The sequence below is a fragment of the Berghia stephanieae genome, chromosome 3 (genome assembly GCF_034508935.2).
Source record: "Berghia stephanieae isolate SIO BIC M18660-M18661 chromosome 3, UCSD_Bste_1.3, whole genome shotgun sequence".
NCBI lineage: Eukaryota > Metazoa > Mollusca > Gastropoda > Nudibranchia > Aeolidiidae > Berghia > Berghia stephanieae.
Genome location: NC_088362.1, coordinates 85,684,923 through 85,702,454, shown reverse-complemented (window position 1 = coordinate 85,702,454; position 17,532 = coordinate 85,684,923). Strand labels below are relative to the sequence as shown.

General features: G+C 35.0%; 1 protein-coding gene across 13 annotated transcripts in view; it reads left to right on the top strand.

Moving 5' to 3' along the window:
- Nucleotides 1-523: 523 nt before the first annotated feature.
- Nucleotides 524-17,532, top strand: part of LOC144968696 (uncharacterized) — a 21,801-nt gene continuing 4,792 nt past the window's right edge. Inside the window, exons 1-8 of one of the 13 annotated variants that reach the window (XM_078907285.1) lie at nucleotides 545-802; nucleotides 2,259-2,493; nucleotides 2,913-3,036; nucleotides 3,717-3,825; nucleotides 9,565-9,654; nucleotides 10,843-10,905; nucleotides 12,761-12,899; nucleotides 13,711-17,448. In XM_078907285.1, coding sequence (XP_078763411.1) covers nucleotides 2,409-2,493; nucleotides 2,913-3,036; nucleotides 3,717-3,825; nucleotides 9,565-9,654; nucleotides 10,843-10,905; nucleotides 12,761-12,856 — 567 coding nt within the window. In that variant the 5' untranslated portion in view covers nucleotides 545-802; nucleotides 2,259-2,408 and the 3' untranslated portion in view covers nucleotides 12,857-12,899; nucleotides 13,711-17,448. Of the gene's footprint in view, nucleotides 803-2,198; nucleotides 2,494-2,912; nucleotides 3,037-3,716; nucleotides 3,826-9,564; nucleotides 9,655-10,842; nucleotides 10,906-12,760; nucleotides 17,449-17,532 lie in introns of those variants that run through there. The other 12 variants (XM_078907289.1, XM_078907288.1, XM_078907284.1 and 9 more) reach the window with 12 other exon arrangements.

The window sequence follows — 17,532 nt, the reverse complement described above, 5'->3', positions numbered from 1 at the left end:
AATAGTTTGCAGCAAATGCAAGTTGGAGAAGGAGGATGCGAATAACGAATGAGAAGGAAAAGGAGTAAGAAGAGAGAAAGAAGAATATGGAAAAGGAGGGGAAGAAGAAGAATGGAGAAAGGTGAAGAGGAGCAAAAGCAGCTGCCTAGAAAGAGGAGCTGTTAGCTTTCCTCTTTCTACTTCCTAGGGCAGCTGTTAACCGTGTTCTAAAAATAGATTTTCTTAGAAAATAAATACTGCTGTTTCTTTTTACGGGAACAAAGCAGGAGTGCCAGATTGCAACGTGTGTAACAAATTTTTGCCAAATTTGATTATACAGAGAATCGCATTTCTATTACTAATTTACTTTATCTTTCTAATTTTTACTTTTAAAAACTATTTTATAGTCTATTTGATTTTTTTTTAAATTATCAAAACTGATTAGTTTTTCATGTGGTTCAGAGTATTAGTATTGTTTGGCTGCGTCAGGTTCTGTTTGGTCACTTTTAAAATCGAAATTAGCTACGAGGAACCATGCCCTTCTGGCAGTCGTGGAGCACCGTCTTCCACTCCCTTCCGTTAATTTGTCAACTTTGGACATGGTGGAGTGAAATCGCAGACTTGTAACTTCTAATGAGTGAATAACCTAGGCCCTTTTAAATTTCTTTGCCATTCTGCTAAGTACCTATGATTATCGACGTCGTAACTATACTGAAATTTGCGCAGTACAGTGACAGAAGTAAAAACAAAATAACTAAGCCTAAACATCAAAAGGAGCCGTAGAGGATGGGCGGATTTCTTTCTCGGCTTTTGGACTTTTTAAGTACGGTATACGAAATGTTTATTTGCAGTAGTACTATTCCAATATTCGCACTAGCAGAAGCGCTCTCCCGTCTCTGAAAATTAGTTTTTTTTTGTCCCCTCACTGAATACAATACTATTTTCAGGAGGCCTTCCGAAAGCTCCTACATCCCCAGTATTCTTGTTTTTTAAAATGATTTTTTCAAAAAAAAGTCTCCCCCTCCCAAACCCCCTACTAGAACATTATAAAAAAAGTTTTCCCCCTCCCAAACCCCCTACTAAGAATACTGGGGATGTAGGAGCTTTCGAAAGGCCTCCCCTATTTTCTGTTCAAAATGGCGTGTTGTCGAATGACTTAAAGTTGAATGAGTGTGTTAGTTTGAGAAGGAAAGGAGGGATGATTGAAACATTTTGTGTGACTGAGAATTGAGATTTTGAACGTTTCAACTTTCCCTTCAAGTCTGACACTTGACAAGATCGTGTTTTGTTTTTGTTACCCCGATCCAATCCATGTTCATCATTCTGTCCATGAAAATTTGCCCGTCCCCACCTCTCCGACTTGATCATACGTTCACATCTTGAAATCTATCAGCTTATCTGTCAGATCACTTTAATGAGAATATTAGTTCTTTCCCCGTTTATTGTATTATTTACAGTTACTTAAATATACTTTATAAAGTTTCAGGAATCTCTCTCTCTCTCTCTCTCTCTCTCTCTCTCTCTCTCTCTCTCTCTCTCTCTCTCTCTCTCTCTCACACACACTCTCGCCGTTGCTCATGACTCATATCTCAGGGCTTTTGCAAATAATAGAAGTTAATAAAAAAAAAAACGATTTATCGTTATTAAAAAATTATTTTTTTTAGAAGTTACCACCAATAAACTACCTCTGCTACTACAGCCACCACCACATCATCATTACTACTACTACTACTACTACCACAGCAACCTCCACATCGTTATCAAAACTATAGGGACCACCACCACCACCTTTACATCATTATCCTCCTCCTCGTCATCATCGCTACCACCGCCACATCACATCATCATCATTACTACCACTGCCACGGCTACCACATCGTTATAAAAACTACAGCAACCGCCACCACCATTACATCATCATCATCACCACTATCCTTATAATCATCATTACTATCTCTATCACTACTACATCATCACCATCATCACTACAATCACAACCACCACATCACACCACCATCACTACAAAACATCAGACACATTGTCATCATCAACTAAACGCAAAATAATAATAATAATAATTATAATGATAATAGTCATAATGATTAAAAAATTAATTTAAAAAAAAATTGAAACAAAAAGAAAAATACATTAAAAAAAAAAAGATAATAATATTAATTTAGTTTATTTATATTTTGTGCCCAATCCTCTATACAATAAAGCTCTAGGCTTGTAGGCTACTACTGCAAATAACAAATACGAATGCTATCTACTATTCGCAGTACTACTGAGAATAGAGGAAATCATTATTTACAGTACTACTGCGAATAGAGGATATCACTATTTGCAGTACTACTGTGAATAGAGGTGCCCTTTTAAATATTGTATTGCCATAAACGTTATTGGCTGTCAGGACGTGTTAAGCAAAGAGCATGAAAACAATCACTTATATGTATTCATTCCTGGATTTCATATTATCTACGATTATTGTCTGCTGGTTTCAATTGAAAACGAAGAGTAAGTTCTCTCTTTCTCTCTCTCTCTCTCTCTCGCTCGCTCTCTCTCTCTCTCTCTCGCTCTCTCTCTCTCTCTCTCTCTCTCTCTCTCTCTCTCTCTCTCTCTCTCTCTCTCTCTCTCTCTCTCTCCACACATATTGGCCACCATGTTGAAATATTCATAAGGGTACATTTGGGGTGAGGGTTTTTTTTTTGGTTTGTTTGTTTGTTTGTTCAATACATGTACATGTAGACGGTTTATAGCGTTGACTGAGCCACGTTAGAATTAAAAGACATGTACCTACCATTTCTATTACTTTAGTAAGTCTTTATTTTTATTATATAAACATAATAGATAAAGGGCTTTGAGCACATTTAGTGGATATTGCTCTAGATAAATGCTCAAGTTCTTTTTTTTTTAATGCACTATTATTGTTCCAGTGAGCGCTGATGGTCCTGCAACATGGATTACCCCTTTTTCACGTATTCAGGCGACATTCCAGACATTTTTTCGCCCAGGGGTATGGTGTCCACTTATCAAAAAGTTTCATAGCCACAAGGAAAAGTATGTTTTGAAATTTCAGTTTATGTCTTTTTACTCAAATAAGATTGATTAAAAGGAGACTCCTATGTATTAAAATCTTATTCGCTGTTTAATAATGATGGTGATGATAATAATAATAATACTTATGATGATGATGATGATAATAATAATAATAATAATAATAATAATAATAATAATAATAATAATAATAATAATAACGATAATGATAATAATTTATGATGATGATGTTGCTGATAATAATAATAGCTGGATCTCTCTAATAGAGAAATGCCTGTGCTGCCAAAATCATTAGCAGGTTTCCCAATTTGCTCGGGATTTCAGCTGTCCCACAAACCGTGGAGTACTATAGCCCCTCTGTCACATGAAGGTAATCTCTCTAGCCGTGTAGCTATGAAACGGACTGTTCAAGAAGTGTATACTACAAAGAGCTGGTATAACAATGATAGACTGATTCATTCTGAGCCTTTCCTTAACATTTCTTTTTCTTTGAATCTGGAGAAGGAAGAGGGGGGGGGGGGGGGGGGGGGGGGGGGGGGGGGGGGGGGGGGGGGGGGGGGGGGGGAAACAGTTCTTATAATAAAAATGTAACAAAACTTGGTTTGTTTCAATTACCTCATTATTTATTTTTTTTACCAAATTGTAAAAAAAAACAACATAAAGTAAAAATAATTTATTTCCAGGTGGATCATGCCCAGTACATCAAACAGATCAAATATGGAAAACATATTGAGAGGTTTGATGACAGTCATACAAAATGACAAAAGTCGGTCATTTTGGGTTGTGAAACAGGTATAATTTTTAATCCATAGGCGCTTGTATTAAAATGAAAATAATTTGTAAGCATCAATTTAATTTGATAATTTAGTTTATAATTTGTTTTGTACAGTGCCGTTTTCTTCTTTATTAATATTGTGTATTATGTCAATTAAATGAGTACTCATTATTGATAGGCTAATCTAAATAGGCAATGGCAAACCATTCTTGTAACTTTGCCGAGTTAACTGCATGAATAAGTCCAAAAAGTTGAACGGTGACAGCGTAAAGGGGAGCACGTTTTCACAGAAGACTGCTGCCTCGCTCGGTTGGGAGCGTGATGTTCGTCAGGTCACACTGAACCGTCAGCCAGTTACTAGGTGAAATAAATTTAACAAATGTGACAAAACCAAAATTGGGACATGGAATGTCAGGACCTGTGTCCAAAAAGGAAAACTAAACAACATAATAAAAGAAATGAAACGGCTCAAAATAAATATTCTTGGCCTGGCAGAGATGAGATGGAAAGAGCAGGGAACCATGTCAAAACAAGAAAACAACACGACATATAAGATCATATGGAGTGGTGGAACCTCTTTTCAAAAAGGAGTAGGGATGATCTTAGACCAACAATCAACCAAATTTTACAAAGGGCACATAGCAATCTCAGACAGAGTTTTGCTGGTTAAGCTAAGAGGACCTGTAGTTGACACCAATATTATTCAAGTTTATGCACCAACAGAAGAGGCGACAGATGCAGATATGACCGAGTTTTACCATTCACTAGACAAAGCAAAACGAATGTGTAAATCACAAGAAGTCCTTATGGTAATGGGGGACCTGAATGCTAAGATTGGCAGAGGCAGAGATGGTGACATAATCGGACCACATGGACTCGGAGACAGAAATGAACGAGGAAACATCTGGGCAGATTGGTGTAGAACAAATAAATTAATGATTTCAAACACCTGGTTTCAACAACACCCAAGAAGAACCTGGACATGGCAATCACCAGGGGACAGAGCAAGGAACCAGATAGACTTTATAGCAGTATCATCAAGATTCAGAAATGGCATATTAAATTGCAAAACCTACCCAGGCGCCGATGTAGACAGTGACCATGTCCCAGTTGTTTGTACAGTAAGGATAAAGTTTAAAGCTATTCAGAGAACAGCTGGTAGAATAAAGAGGGATTACAGGTTATGCAAAGACAATGGCATACAAACAAAAATGAGAGAAGAATTTGAAAGTGCACTCATGATACAAAGCCAAAGTGAACCCGATAACGAAAAATGTGAAAAACAATTTTGATATATTCCAAAAGTGTGTCAAAGCAACTGCAGAAAAGCATTTACCAATAGCTCAAATAAACAGCAAAAAGGAATGGATGACAAATGAAATTCTAAACCTATTTGAAGAAAGACGAAAATGCAACAGAGGGTCTGCAGAATACCAAACATTGAACACCCACATTAAATCCAAATGCATCGAGGCACACGAGAACTATCTAGACTGGAAATGCTGCGAAATCGAAAGAGAATACAAACCCAACCCCCAACAAGCTCACCAAAGAATAAAAGAACTATCAGGGAAAAGGAAAAGCAAAGCAGCAGGAAGTTGTATCCAGAACAAACAAGGGGAACTGCTATTTGAAGAACAACATATAGAAAGCCGATGGGTAGAATACATAGGCGAACTGTACAATGATCCAAATAGAAATGAACCACCACTGAAATTCAAAGAACCATTAAGCGGACCAAAAATCACCAAAAGTGAAATTGAACATGCCATGGAACGAATGAAGGATGGTAAAGCAACAGGCCCTGATGAAATATCTGTAGAGGTATTAAAAAGCCTAGGAGATCTAGCAATTGATGAACGTCACATATTATTCAACAATATATACAACACTGGGAAAATTCCAGAATTTCTCTGTAACTCTATTTTCATAGCAATACCAAAGAAAGCAGGTGCAGTCAGATGCAAAAATTTTAGAACTATAAGTTTAATAAGCCACATCAACAAAATACTGTTGCGTATAATTATCAACAGGCTAAGGAATAAGATTAACCCCGAAATCGCAGAAGAACAATATGGATTCCAACCTGACAGAGGGACAAGGAACGCAATATACCTCCTCCGTGTTTTAAGTGAAAGAGCTATACAGGTTCAGACCCCACAATACCTCTGTTTTGTCGACTACAAAAAAGCTTTTGATAGAGTACGCCACGAAGAAATACTAAAACAACTGCACTCCATTGGCGCTGATGAGAAAGACCTCAGACTCATGCAAACATTATACTACACCCAGCAGGCATCTATCAAAATCGGAAACTCTACAGGAAATTCCATTCCTATTAAGAAAGGAGTCTGTCAAGGGTGTGTTGCCTCACCAGATCTGTTTAATCTATACCAAGAAACAATCATGAGGGGCATAACTAATATGGAGGGAATAAAAGTAGGAGGTCACAACATAAATAATATAAGATACGCAGACGATACGGTACTCGTTGCAACATCAGAAATCCAACTTCAAAAGATTGTTGACAAAGTGGTAGTAGATAGTGAAGCCAAGGGAATGGAAGTGAATATCACCAAAACGGAATGCATGGTAATACAGAAAAACCCTGAAAACAACAACACCTGCAATATAACGATTCACGGCGAGCAACTTACCAACGTAGAAAGTTTTAAATACCTGGGTTCAATAGTGACAACAGATGGAAGATGTAACCGAGACATACGAGCAAGAATAACTCAAGCCAAACAGGCCTTTATGGATCTCGGAAACATTTTGAAAAACAAACAGATGTCGTTCGGGATTAGATTCAGAGTCTTGAAGTGCTACGTGTGGCCAATCTTGTTATACGGATGCGAAAGCTGGACTACAAATGCAGAAACACAAAAGAACATTGAAGCTTTTGAAATGTGGTGTTTGAGAAGGATGCAGAGAATATCGTATATTGCACACAAAACGAACGAAGAAGTGCTAAAACAAACATACCAACAAAGGAAACTAATGCCCTTAATAGCGGATCGACAACTATCCTTTTTCCGACACATAGTAAGGAAAGATAAGAATGAATACCTGGCAAGTTGTGGAAAAATACCTGGTAAACGCGCCCGGGGGAGACAAAGAAAAACACTCATAGACCAACTGAAGGGCTTTACCAACCTAACAATCCAAGAGCTGTTTGAAAAAGCAAGAGACAGGGAGGAATGGAGAGAGATAATTCATGCAGTATCCGAAGCCTGGACCAGGCATGGAACCTAGAAGAAGAAGAAGAATCTAAAAAAAATAAATATTGAGCTTTTATACAGCGCAATATCCACTTAATGTGCTCAGTGCTTTACAAGGGGTCTCTGGCCAACAGCAACATTTAGGAAGGGACAACGCCTGATAGGCGATCTATCATATTCATTGCCCCTCCTCCCTCTTCACTTTCCTGAAAACTGAGAGTATAATGGTTAGACATTTTGAAAAAAGGGGCAATCTAATTTCTAAAATGTTATGAAATTAAGATTCTAAATCCAGGAAATGCAATCACATTAGTTAGATAGATAGATAGATAGATAGATAGATAGATAGATAGAGAGAGAGAGAGAGAGAGAGAGAGAGAGAGAGAGAGAGAGAGAGAGAGAGAGAGAGAGACAGAGAGAGAGAGAGAGACTGTGCTGCTTTTGTGGCTTTTGGAATGATGACACTGGCTTTTGAACTTGTAGTTCCCTGACTTGAGTCCCGTTGTGGACAATGCATTATGGAATCATTGGAAAAGGCTCCATCCTCTTATTATCTCACTGTAAACAGGTGTAAAATAAATGAGTATTTGGTCATGTTCAGCAATGCTTTTGTCAAAAAAAAAAATAATTGTAATAGTAATAGTACCTTGTGCGGCTATGTGATCTAGTGGTATGACTCACCTGTGGACTCTTAAGGCTCCTGGGAGTCCTGCTCTTAGTGGGTGTTGAGTCCTTGGAAAAAGCTCTTTACTCACATTCTCTCAGTGTACTCAGAATTAAAATGAGGACTTGGCTTTTTACAGCTTTTGTTTTGTCATAAAATAATTGCAATATCACCTAAGGGAGCGTTCACATATTACGTCATCAAAAATTTGCCCTTTTTAGACCCCCCCCCTCCCCCAAGTCATCACTTGTCATCATTGACCTGACCCCCCCCCCCTCCTCCAACAGATGATGACGTCATCTAATTTAATAAAAACTAAAAGATAACTTTAATTTCACAATATTTATTATTCATTTTTCAAACCATAAACATTGATTATCAACGTTTGATAAAACACATTCAGACATTTTATTAATTTCAGAAACTGTTGATAATTTATGTTTTACGATACAATGGGGACATAAAATTTAAATTTGCAAAGATAAAATCTAACAAACATTATTTAAATTAGGCTACTTGGTGCAGGTGCTATTTAAAAAATTTCAGAAAGTGTAATTTAAAATAGTATAGGAGGCAAATTATTTTATAGCATATTAGTCTTTTAGTGGAATGAATTTCTGTTTCAATTTCCAAACATAAAATTAATTGATTCAAAAATGTTTTTGTCTTGGACCTCTGGCAATGTACCATAAATAGTATCATCAATTTCATCTTCATCGTCATCACTTTCTCCCATTTGCTGTTCTTCTTGTATGCCGCATTTTCGTGAATGGTCTTTCATTGCTGTGATCGAGGAGTGATACAATGAACATTTAGGGCAAGTTCGCCTTTTGAGAAGTGATACCCCTTTCCCATCTTGTTTCTTGAGAGATGGGCAATACTCAACATAGCAATTTATCTTTAGCTGTTTTGAAAGGAACAAACTTTGAAATAGGCTTAATTTGCCTATGTTTTGATGACATCATCTTGGGTCTGACCCCCCCTCCCCCATGTCAACACATGTCAACATTTGGTAGACCCCCCCTCCCCCCCTAGCTGATGACGTAATATGTGAACGCTCCCTAACAGGTGTCGTGTCTCGTCCCTTATGTTAAGCATTGCTATTGAACAGGGACCCCTTGAAAAGCGCTTTGAGCACTTTTAGTGGACCCCCACCTCTGAAATTCAAGTGATGAAGTGTTGGAAAGCAAATCGTGGCTAGCTTTTTCAATTAAAAAGGTTACATCGCCATTTTACCTCTCCAAGCCAGATGCAGTCACCTCAGATTGATATATTAACCACTGCATACTGACAGTTTTAGAGAAGTGGAGAAAACGGCATCCAAAGACAGGCACAAAGGGGCTGCTATGGCACCATGACAATGCTAGTGTTCACGCAGCCATCGCGACAGTGCAGTTCTTGACTGTAAACAATATTCAAATTCTAACTCACCCTCCATTTTCTCCCGACCTGGCCCCCTGTGACTTCTTTTTCCCATTTGACAAGGACAAACTCTGTGGGATTAAATCTAAGACTCCTATAGATGTCGTAAGGTATTTGAAGATTAAATTTCAGCCACAACACCGGAAATGTGGCAAAAATGCTTTGATTCCTGGTTTAAGAGGATGAAACTTTGCAGCCAAGCTCAAGAAGAGTACTCTGAGAAGCTCTGAAAATTTGATTGCAATGCCATTATACCTTATACCCGATTTCAGACACGTTTCTAGTGACCCACATATCATCAGTAAAGACGTATGCATTTGATTGCTTCCAAATCAACCTTTTGAATTTTCTAAGTTCCTAAATATCAAGAGAAAGACTGCAAAGGTATATCATGCCCCAGGTTTCTTAAAGATTTTTTTTTTTCCAAAAAAAAAAAAAAAAAAATACAGGCAGATCCAACCTTTATTCAAGTCCAAGTCTTCACTAGGTTTGAATGGCTAGATGTCATCGAATTCAAAATTAATGACTCTAATGTTGAGGTTTGTGAATAACTGAATTATGAGATAGAAAACATGCATATTTATAAAAATCATTCCCATTTTCATTTTCGCCAGCAGACCATTTGTATATAAATATTTTTAAAAATTCTATTCATACAGTTTGAATGTCCTATCATTCCAATTCCAACAACAATCATGCATACTTTTAGAATAAGAAATTAAGTGAGAAGGAAAATGCCAGAAGACAACAGAGAATAAAACTTTCCTGACGGCAATGGGGGCTTGAACCCGTGACCTTCCTGGTACGAGACAACTCTGCCTGGCCGGGGAGATCGTGACTCTACTGTATGAGCTATCCATGACCCCCAAAAAATGTCGCTTCTAACCCTACTATTATTAGAGGCTTCTCTTCCTGACTTCTTGAGGTCACGGGTTCAACACACCCAAACACCACAAAGTTAGTTGGCCACCATTTAAGCTTAATAGCCAATATTCTCTACACAAACGTGTAACATAGATACGATTGAGACATTGAGTATGCTCCGGTATTTGGGATGAATTTTTAATTTAGAAAAGTGAGTGGAGCAGGCACTTATGTTGGTAACAACAAGAAATGCATACTTTTTATTTTTGAAGTATATTTTTGATTGTCTTCAATACCTTGAATGATGATTAGTGGCATTTGACTTGATAGTTTGACAAATTATATAAAATGCAGTCTACAGTACAACTGATTATATAAAATGCAGTGTGCTGTATTTTTCTTTGTATTTAAAAACGTATTTTATATTTTGCTACATAATTTAAATCATGAAATCTGTCTATTGAATTAGACTTGCAAAGTTATCTTATATGACATTATTTATATGATATTACCTGAGTTGCTCACAAAAAATCTTTACAGTTTCCTAATAGCCTAAACTGATATTGTTTAAAATAATCGCGGTTGCAGTCAGACAACTGTATCATCACATGTTTTTATTTTTTTTTAAATTGTTTCTGACAGTGGGAGATATGGTATGTTAATATTATAATTATATCTGAATTTATAAGGTTTTATTGTTAATTAAAGGATTCGGGTTTTTTTTCTCACATTAGTGTTTCATCTTGTTTTTTTTGTTTCTTATAAGTTGTTGTTTATTTGGAATAACATCTAGAGAAGTGATGTTTTATATATTATGTCGAAAAGAATTTTTTTATGTTGTCAAATTGACTTGTTATCTTTAGGTATGGGCATTTTCAAGTGGATTATTCCCATTGTGGATTCCTTGTGTTTGCTTCGTCAATCTGGTAACAAACTTTTTTTTAAAAAGTTATTTATTTATTTATTTATTTTTTTAACCTCAGGAATGAGAATGAGAGACATCCAACGCTTGTCGTCACTTTGCCAGTTTATTTTTATCCTCTTCTTTTATATACATACACATTAAACATAGGCATATGGATAGTGACCTTGAAGTTATTGGCAAAAATAGATTTAAAAAATAAATAAATAATAAAACTAAGTTTTAAAACAAAAGTAAATACATAATAATAATAAAGAAAGAAAAAAAAAGAAAAAAAGATAAGATACTTTAAGACATATATTTGAATAAATTAATATGAATAAAAGTTGTCAATAAAACATAAAATGAATTTACTATTGTATATAAAATTCATAAACAAGTAAATACAAAACAAACTAACTAAATAAATAAATAAATTAAGTAATTAAAAGAGACAAATTTAAAAAACCCTTGATTTAATATGACCTAATAGCCCTGGTACATTCATAGAAAGGAGAATTTGGATAGTAATCAATACTATCTACATAGTTGCTGCCTATATGTATGGGTCATCACACGGGCCACAAAACATTATCATTGATGATAATTTCATTCGCATTATGTGATAAAAATGATGATAAATAATAATAATAATGATAGTAATAGATATAATAATGATAATCATAGTAATAATAATAATAATCATAGTAATAATAATCATAGTAGTGTTAATAATAAACATATAATCAAAACAGAAAATAAATATTATTGCCATGAAATATGAGTAAAGGTAAGGATGGGAGTTCCTTCCTGTAAGAAAAATGATGAGCTGCAACCCTGTGCGGATTAATTTACATTAGTTCAGATGGAATTCCAGTAGAATTTTTCAAAGTTTTTTGGGATGAGATCAAAACGGTGATGTTCAAGTGTTTTGAGTTTAGTCTTAGAAAAAATATGCTAAGTTGCAGTCAAAGAAGATGGGTAATAGCGTTAATACCGAAAAATCAATTTATCGATAGAGAATATTTAGGGAATTGGAAGCTTATAATTTTAACAAATGCTGATTATAAAATACTGGCAAAAATCTTGCCAAATAGACTTAAAGCAGCTTTAATTAATCTAATCAGTAATGACCAAAAAAGGATTTATTCGTGGAAGAAACATTGCAGAAATTTTAGGGAAATTGATGATTTAATAGAATGTGAAAAAGAAATAAACATATCCTGGTTAATGTTATTAATTGATAATAAAAAGGCTTTCGATACTATATCAACAACTTTCCTATTAAAAACTTTTGATTACTTTGGTTTTGGAGATTATTTCAAGATTTGTATGATCACCATTCTCAACGATAGGAAGCTATGTGTAAAGAATGGGGGGGGGGGGGGGGCACATATCGGGGGATTTTGAAATGCAAAGAGGCGTTAAACAAGGTTGTCCGATATCTCCTTTAATTTTTATTCCAGGAATAGAAATAATGGCATCTTAAGTAAGACAGGAGAAAAGCATTCAAGGAATACTATTAGAGTCTTGAGTTAGAAGGCTCCTGATGTAATTTGAATTTGAGTATGATAAGAATGATCATAACATGGAAAACAAGTATGCACTTATGTCTCATAATATATTAAACGTTTTATTAGCATGCATGTGAAGCAAACAGTATAGTCAGGCACAATAGATGTAGTGGAGAAGTTTTATCTTGTGACCATTGGAACTGTAATTTCACTTTTCCAAACAGCCATATTGCTTAGGCGATCCAGTGTATTAGGCATTAGACTAAAAGACAAATTATCAAAGTGAAAATAGATGACGTTAGATTTATGGATGCCTAGATTTAAAATTGATTCGATTCACAATTCTACATTTTATGAATTTTGCAGATTTTCTTTTGGTTTCCATTTTTGGACATGTGTGTCAACCGAAGGCGGATAAGACAGATTTATGAGGCAATGGATATGGGAATACAGAGAATATGATAGCAAGATGTTTATATTATTACAAGTACAACCATTTTCATCTGTAAGTAGAAATTGCAACTGGAAAGACTTAAAATATGTTTTTACTGCTTTATCTCTTTCTCATTATTTCATAATTTAACAATCAGTATACGATTAGAAATACCCAACACCCAGTGAAGGATGTACCATGTGATTCAGGGCACCTTACTTAAAACTCAACCAATGTTGATGTGGATCATCACACGGTCAGATGATGATTAATATACTAGATCTTGGAGAAAGAAAATTTGGCTATTAACCTAGAAATGTAAAGGTTGCAATAGCTAACCCTGGGAATGCAACTGCCTGAGGGGGAAGGACACCCCAACAGAAAATCTCAGACATCATGAATTCAGTAATATTTTTTGTGTAGGGTAGGAATTTGGGTGTTCTTTTCAATTGAAAATTAGTAGTTATTATTGTTTGTAAATGTTAATAATCACATATTATTAACTGAACTTTTATTCATAATTGCAGTAAAAAATAATTGATTAAAATGAAATGGCTAGACCAGAAATTTGGATATTTGTTATCGGTTACAAATGCTAACCAACCTGAAAGCAATGAATTTCATTTATAAGCTAGATCAAAACATAACCCCCCCCCCCCCCCCCCCCCCCCAAAAACATCCATTTCAATATAAACAGCCAACTGCTTCTCTCAAAAAAGTAATTTGCCATATTCTTGGCTTTATACATTTCTTAGGATGTGCCCTTGTATTTGTCAAGCCCGATATGTACATTTTTGTAGGTGTTATAAACCAAATTGTTTTAGGCTCATTGTTATATTAGAAATACTTTCAAACCAATGTTAAATATTTTCCTTTACAACAGTATTAAATCAAGATTATTAGACCTGCAAATATGTCCACCAAGAACAAGGACTTAATCAATATGGGGTGCACTATTCCAGCACTAAGCATAATCCTTTCACTTTTATGTCATAAGGAAGACAATGTAGTGATAATAAAATACAACACGAGTCCTTATGAATCTGGCATGGCGATTTTTTGCATTGCGTGAAGCCAAAAAAAAAAAATGCAAAAAATCCCTGGTTTGCATTGCAGCCGCACAATCTGCAGATTTTTGCAATTTTTTTTTTTCAAACTTTCAAGATTTTATCAGTGTGTGGGAGTAGCTTCCGTCAGTTGTGCAGTTTCCCATTTATTTGTTTTTGGAAGGGATTTTTTCCACTGTAAAAAGGGAAATAATTGCATCACAATCTTTTTCACAGTAACATCGTAACCGAAATAATAATAAGGAACCGTGTTTTCAGTCCACCGAAAATAAAAATATTTAAAAAGGACCAAATATCGTCGATACTTACCTTAACCGATTGATACTGAGCTTATCAGAAATGGACAGGCATAATTTATGTCAATTCAACGGTTTAATAATATCATTTACAGCGTTTTATTTACTCTTGGAAAATCTGGATTGAGAGTTGTTCAAAACCGGGCGCCTGAAATAGATCTCAATTCTCGAAACTGAATTATCAAACATTGACGAGATTCTTACCGTGACTTTTAACATTTATTTACTTTTACTCACTTTTAGGATTATTATTTTAATTTAGAATACAATGAGATGTCAAAATTTATTGCCTTGAGCATGTCTTGTACGTAACAATAATATTACTCCGTAGAAAAACGAAACAAAAACGAACAACCAAAACAAAAACCAATGAAAAAAAAAAAAGAAAAAAAGAGAACAGCTTTATAGTTATAGAGTCTTGAATATGTTTAAGGGAGCGTTGGAGAGAGAGAGAGAGAGAGATAGATAGAGGGAGAGAGAGAGAGAGAGAAAGAAAGAAAGAGAGAGAGAGGTTGAGGATTTCTTTGTAGCTACTTGTACTCGCACTATTTTTTTCTTCTGAGGCACAGCCTTACTCAAGGACAGTGATCGATGTGAAAAGTGACCAAATAGAACCTTACTTGGGCAAATAATACTAAAACTCTGATCTCCTTGGAAAACTCATCGGTTTTGATAATTACAAAAATTCTAACGGACTAGGAGAAATTTAAAATAGATATAAATGATAATTTTAAATTAATTGGAGAAACAGTATTCTCTGTGTGGCCAATTTTGGCCAAATTGGCTATCTGGCAACAGGAGCCCAATTTCGAACAACTCTCAATCAAGACTTTCCGAGAGTAAATAAAACGATGTAAATGATATCATTAAGCCGTTGAATTGCCATAAATTATATGCCTGTCCATTTCTGATGATGCCTATAATAGGCTCAGTATCAATGTCGTCAGTAGCGTTTTATGTAAGTATAGACGATATTTGGTCCTTGTTAAATGTTTTTAATAATAATAATAATAATAATGCTGAAAACTTATATAGCGGGAATTGAACACAGGACAATGTGATATGGGAAAAGAAGTTTTATCCATAGAATGTCCCTGAAATTTGTGATTGAAGGTAGATATGCCTGCAACGGCTTTGTTGGTGTGGATTTTTAACAATCTTATTAGCTTTTTGTAATGATTTTTTTTTAGTTAATCTCTCTCTTACTCAGGCAAGTTATTGTCAGTTTTTACGAAAATCAATCGCAATTAATTTTTGTAAATTTTGTTGTTTTTTTGCTTGCAAAATTTTGGATTGTATTTTGTTTGCTCGTGTAGAATGTGACAGATAATTAATCAAGAGTAGTTTCTTTTTTACTATCTCATTTTCTTCCTTTTTACTGGCGCTGATATTACATTACATTAGTTGCAAGCGCCGTGAAACCCTTAAAAACAAACAAATACTTTTCTCTTTCATGAACTAATTATGGGTTTTTAGCTTGCAAAATTTGGGATGTTTTTTTTTTTTGTTGCAAAAATCCTCCATGTCAGTATTGTTATCGCAAGAGAATGAGAGCCTAGCATTTTTTCGCTTAAACTTAAAACTTGATTTATCATTTGTAATTTCTATATTTTTCTTCAAGAATACATTTTGATCACCCATTTCTATGTATTTAGATTTAAAAGACCATCATATTTTGTAATTTACTTGCTTCCTCCTCCCCCCTCACTCACAAATATTTTCTACTTTTTTTTTCTTTCTGGCTAAGAAACTCACAGCATTGCCATCCGGAAATATAATGGACCAAAACACAAAACTACTGGGTGGGGTTTCTGACCTCCCATAGTGGGCAGGGAGGTACTTACTGTGTCTTCTATCCTCCATTATCTATTTTCCACCTTGCTTTCTGTCTTTGTTTTGGAATGAGATTACTTGGTTTTGTCCTGGCCCTGCCAATGCCCTGACTTGGAGTTGGAGGGAAACAGTCAAATGTATAGTTAGTTTTGGGAGATGATATTTTTGTCCTTGTAAATCATCTCCCTGTTATGCACTGTATTATTTTTTCTTTATATTATATATAATTTGTAAAACATTTGAGTGTATTCCTCTTAGTGGGGATCTGTGCTTGTGTCTGGATGAGACTTTTAGTGATCTCAAACTAAGTACTTTGATAGTGTGCTCCTGGAATCTACCCCTGTTTCTTATTTGAACCAATTCCCCTTTGTCTTACTTTTTCTTGGGTGCTTTAATTGTAATTCTTGAACTTTTTTTTATCCCATTTTCTTCCTTTTTACTGGCGCTGATATGACCTTAATGTGTTGCAAGTGCCGTAAAAAACCCTTAAAAACTATAAAAAAACCCCCACAAAACTGTGTAATCTTGGTCGTTTATAGTTTGATTAATACCGTTTATTGAGAATTACTTATAAATGTGGATGCCAAAAAAACCCCCAAAAAAACAAAGACCTGAGTGACGTCTTCTTCTATAAATTTTAATTCACTTTTTGTAATCATCTAATGTCCCTTGACATACCCCTTATCATCTTTTGTTTTGACTCTATTTGAAATTGAAATAGAAGCTTCAATTTAATTTAGGAAGACAGGTCTGTCTTCGAAAATAGCCTTCAACAGTCGTGACGTCACTTCCCTCGTAATGACGCATAGTAGCTTAGCAACTGGTTCTAAACTATTGGATATTTGTGGACGACCTTATGAAATACTTCTCCAACGAGCATAAAAGTGTGCCCAGAGGAGAAAAACATTGTAAATCTGATCATATTTTGATTTTTATACATTCTGATTAAATGACATGTGAAAAAGTTCTAGCCATCATGGAGAATAAAAAGTACCTATTTTCTTTGTTTAGAACCAAACAGCTCATTGTTGGGCGACGTGACATCAGACTATTGAATCCTATTACATTGAAGCTTCGATTCCAGTTTATTATTGTAATTTCTTCGAGTTTCAAGCAGCATTTGATTGCTTTATATTTGTATGAACCTTTATTCACACCTTTAATTTATTCTATCTGTCTTGACTCTTTAAGGCACTTGTATACTGTGTTGCAATACAAGATCCATTGAAAGTATCGACCTTGTAGAGCTTCCAGTTGATCATAATAATAGTGTGCCATGACAAGATGCCTTTTTTTCATTCCAATCTGATTTTAAAATTATATTTTTAGTTGAAATGTCCATAATTAATTTTATTGGAAACAAGGAGTATCGTATAATTTTTTAAAGAGAATAATAATTAAAAAATGTATTATTGTTATTCGTAATGAGTATTTTGTCTACATTTTTTGGGTTGGGCCATCATTTACATACAGTGCAACCTCTGGATAACAATACCCTTGGATAGCGAC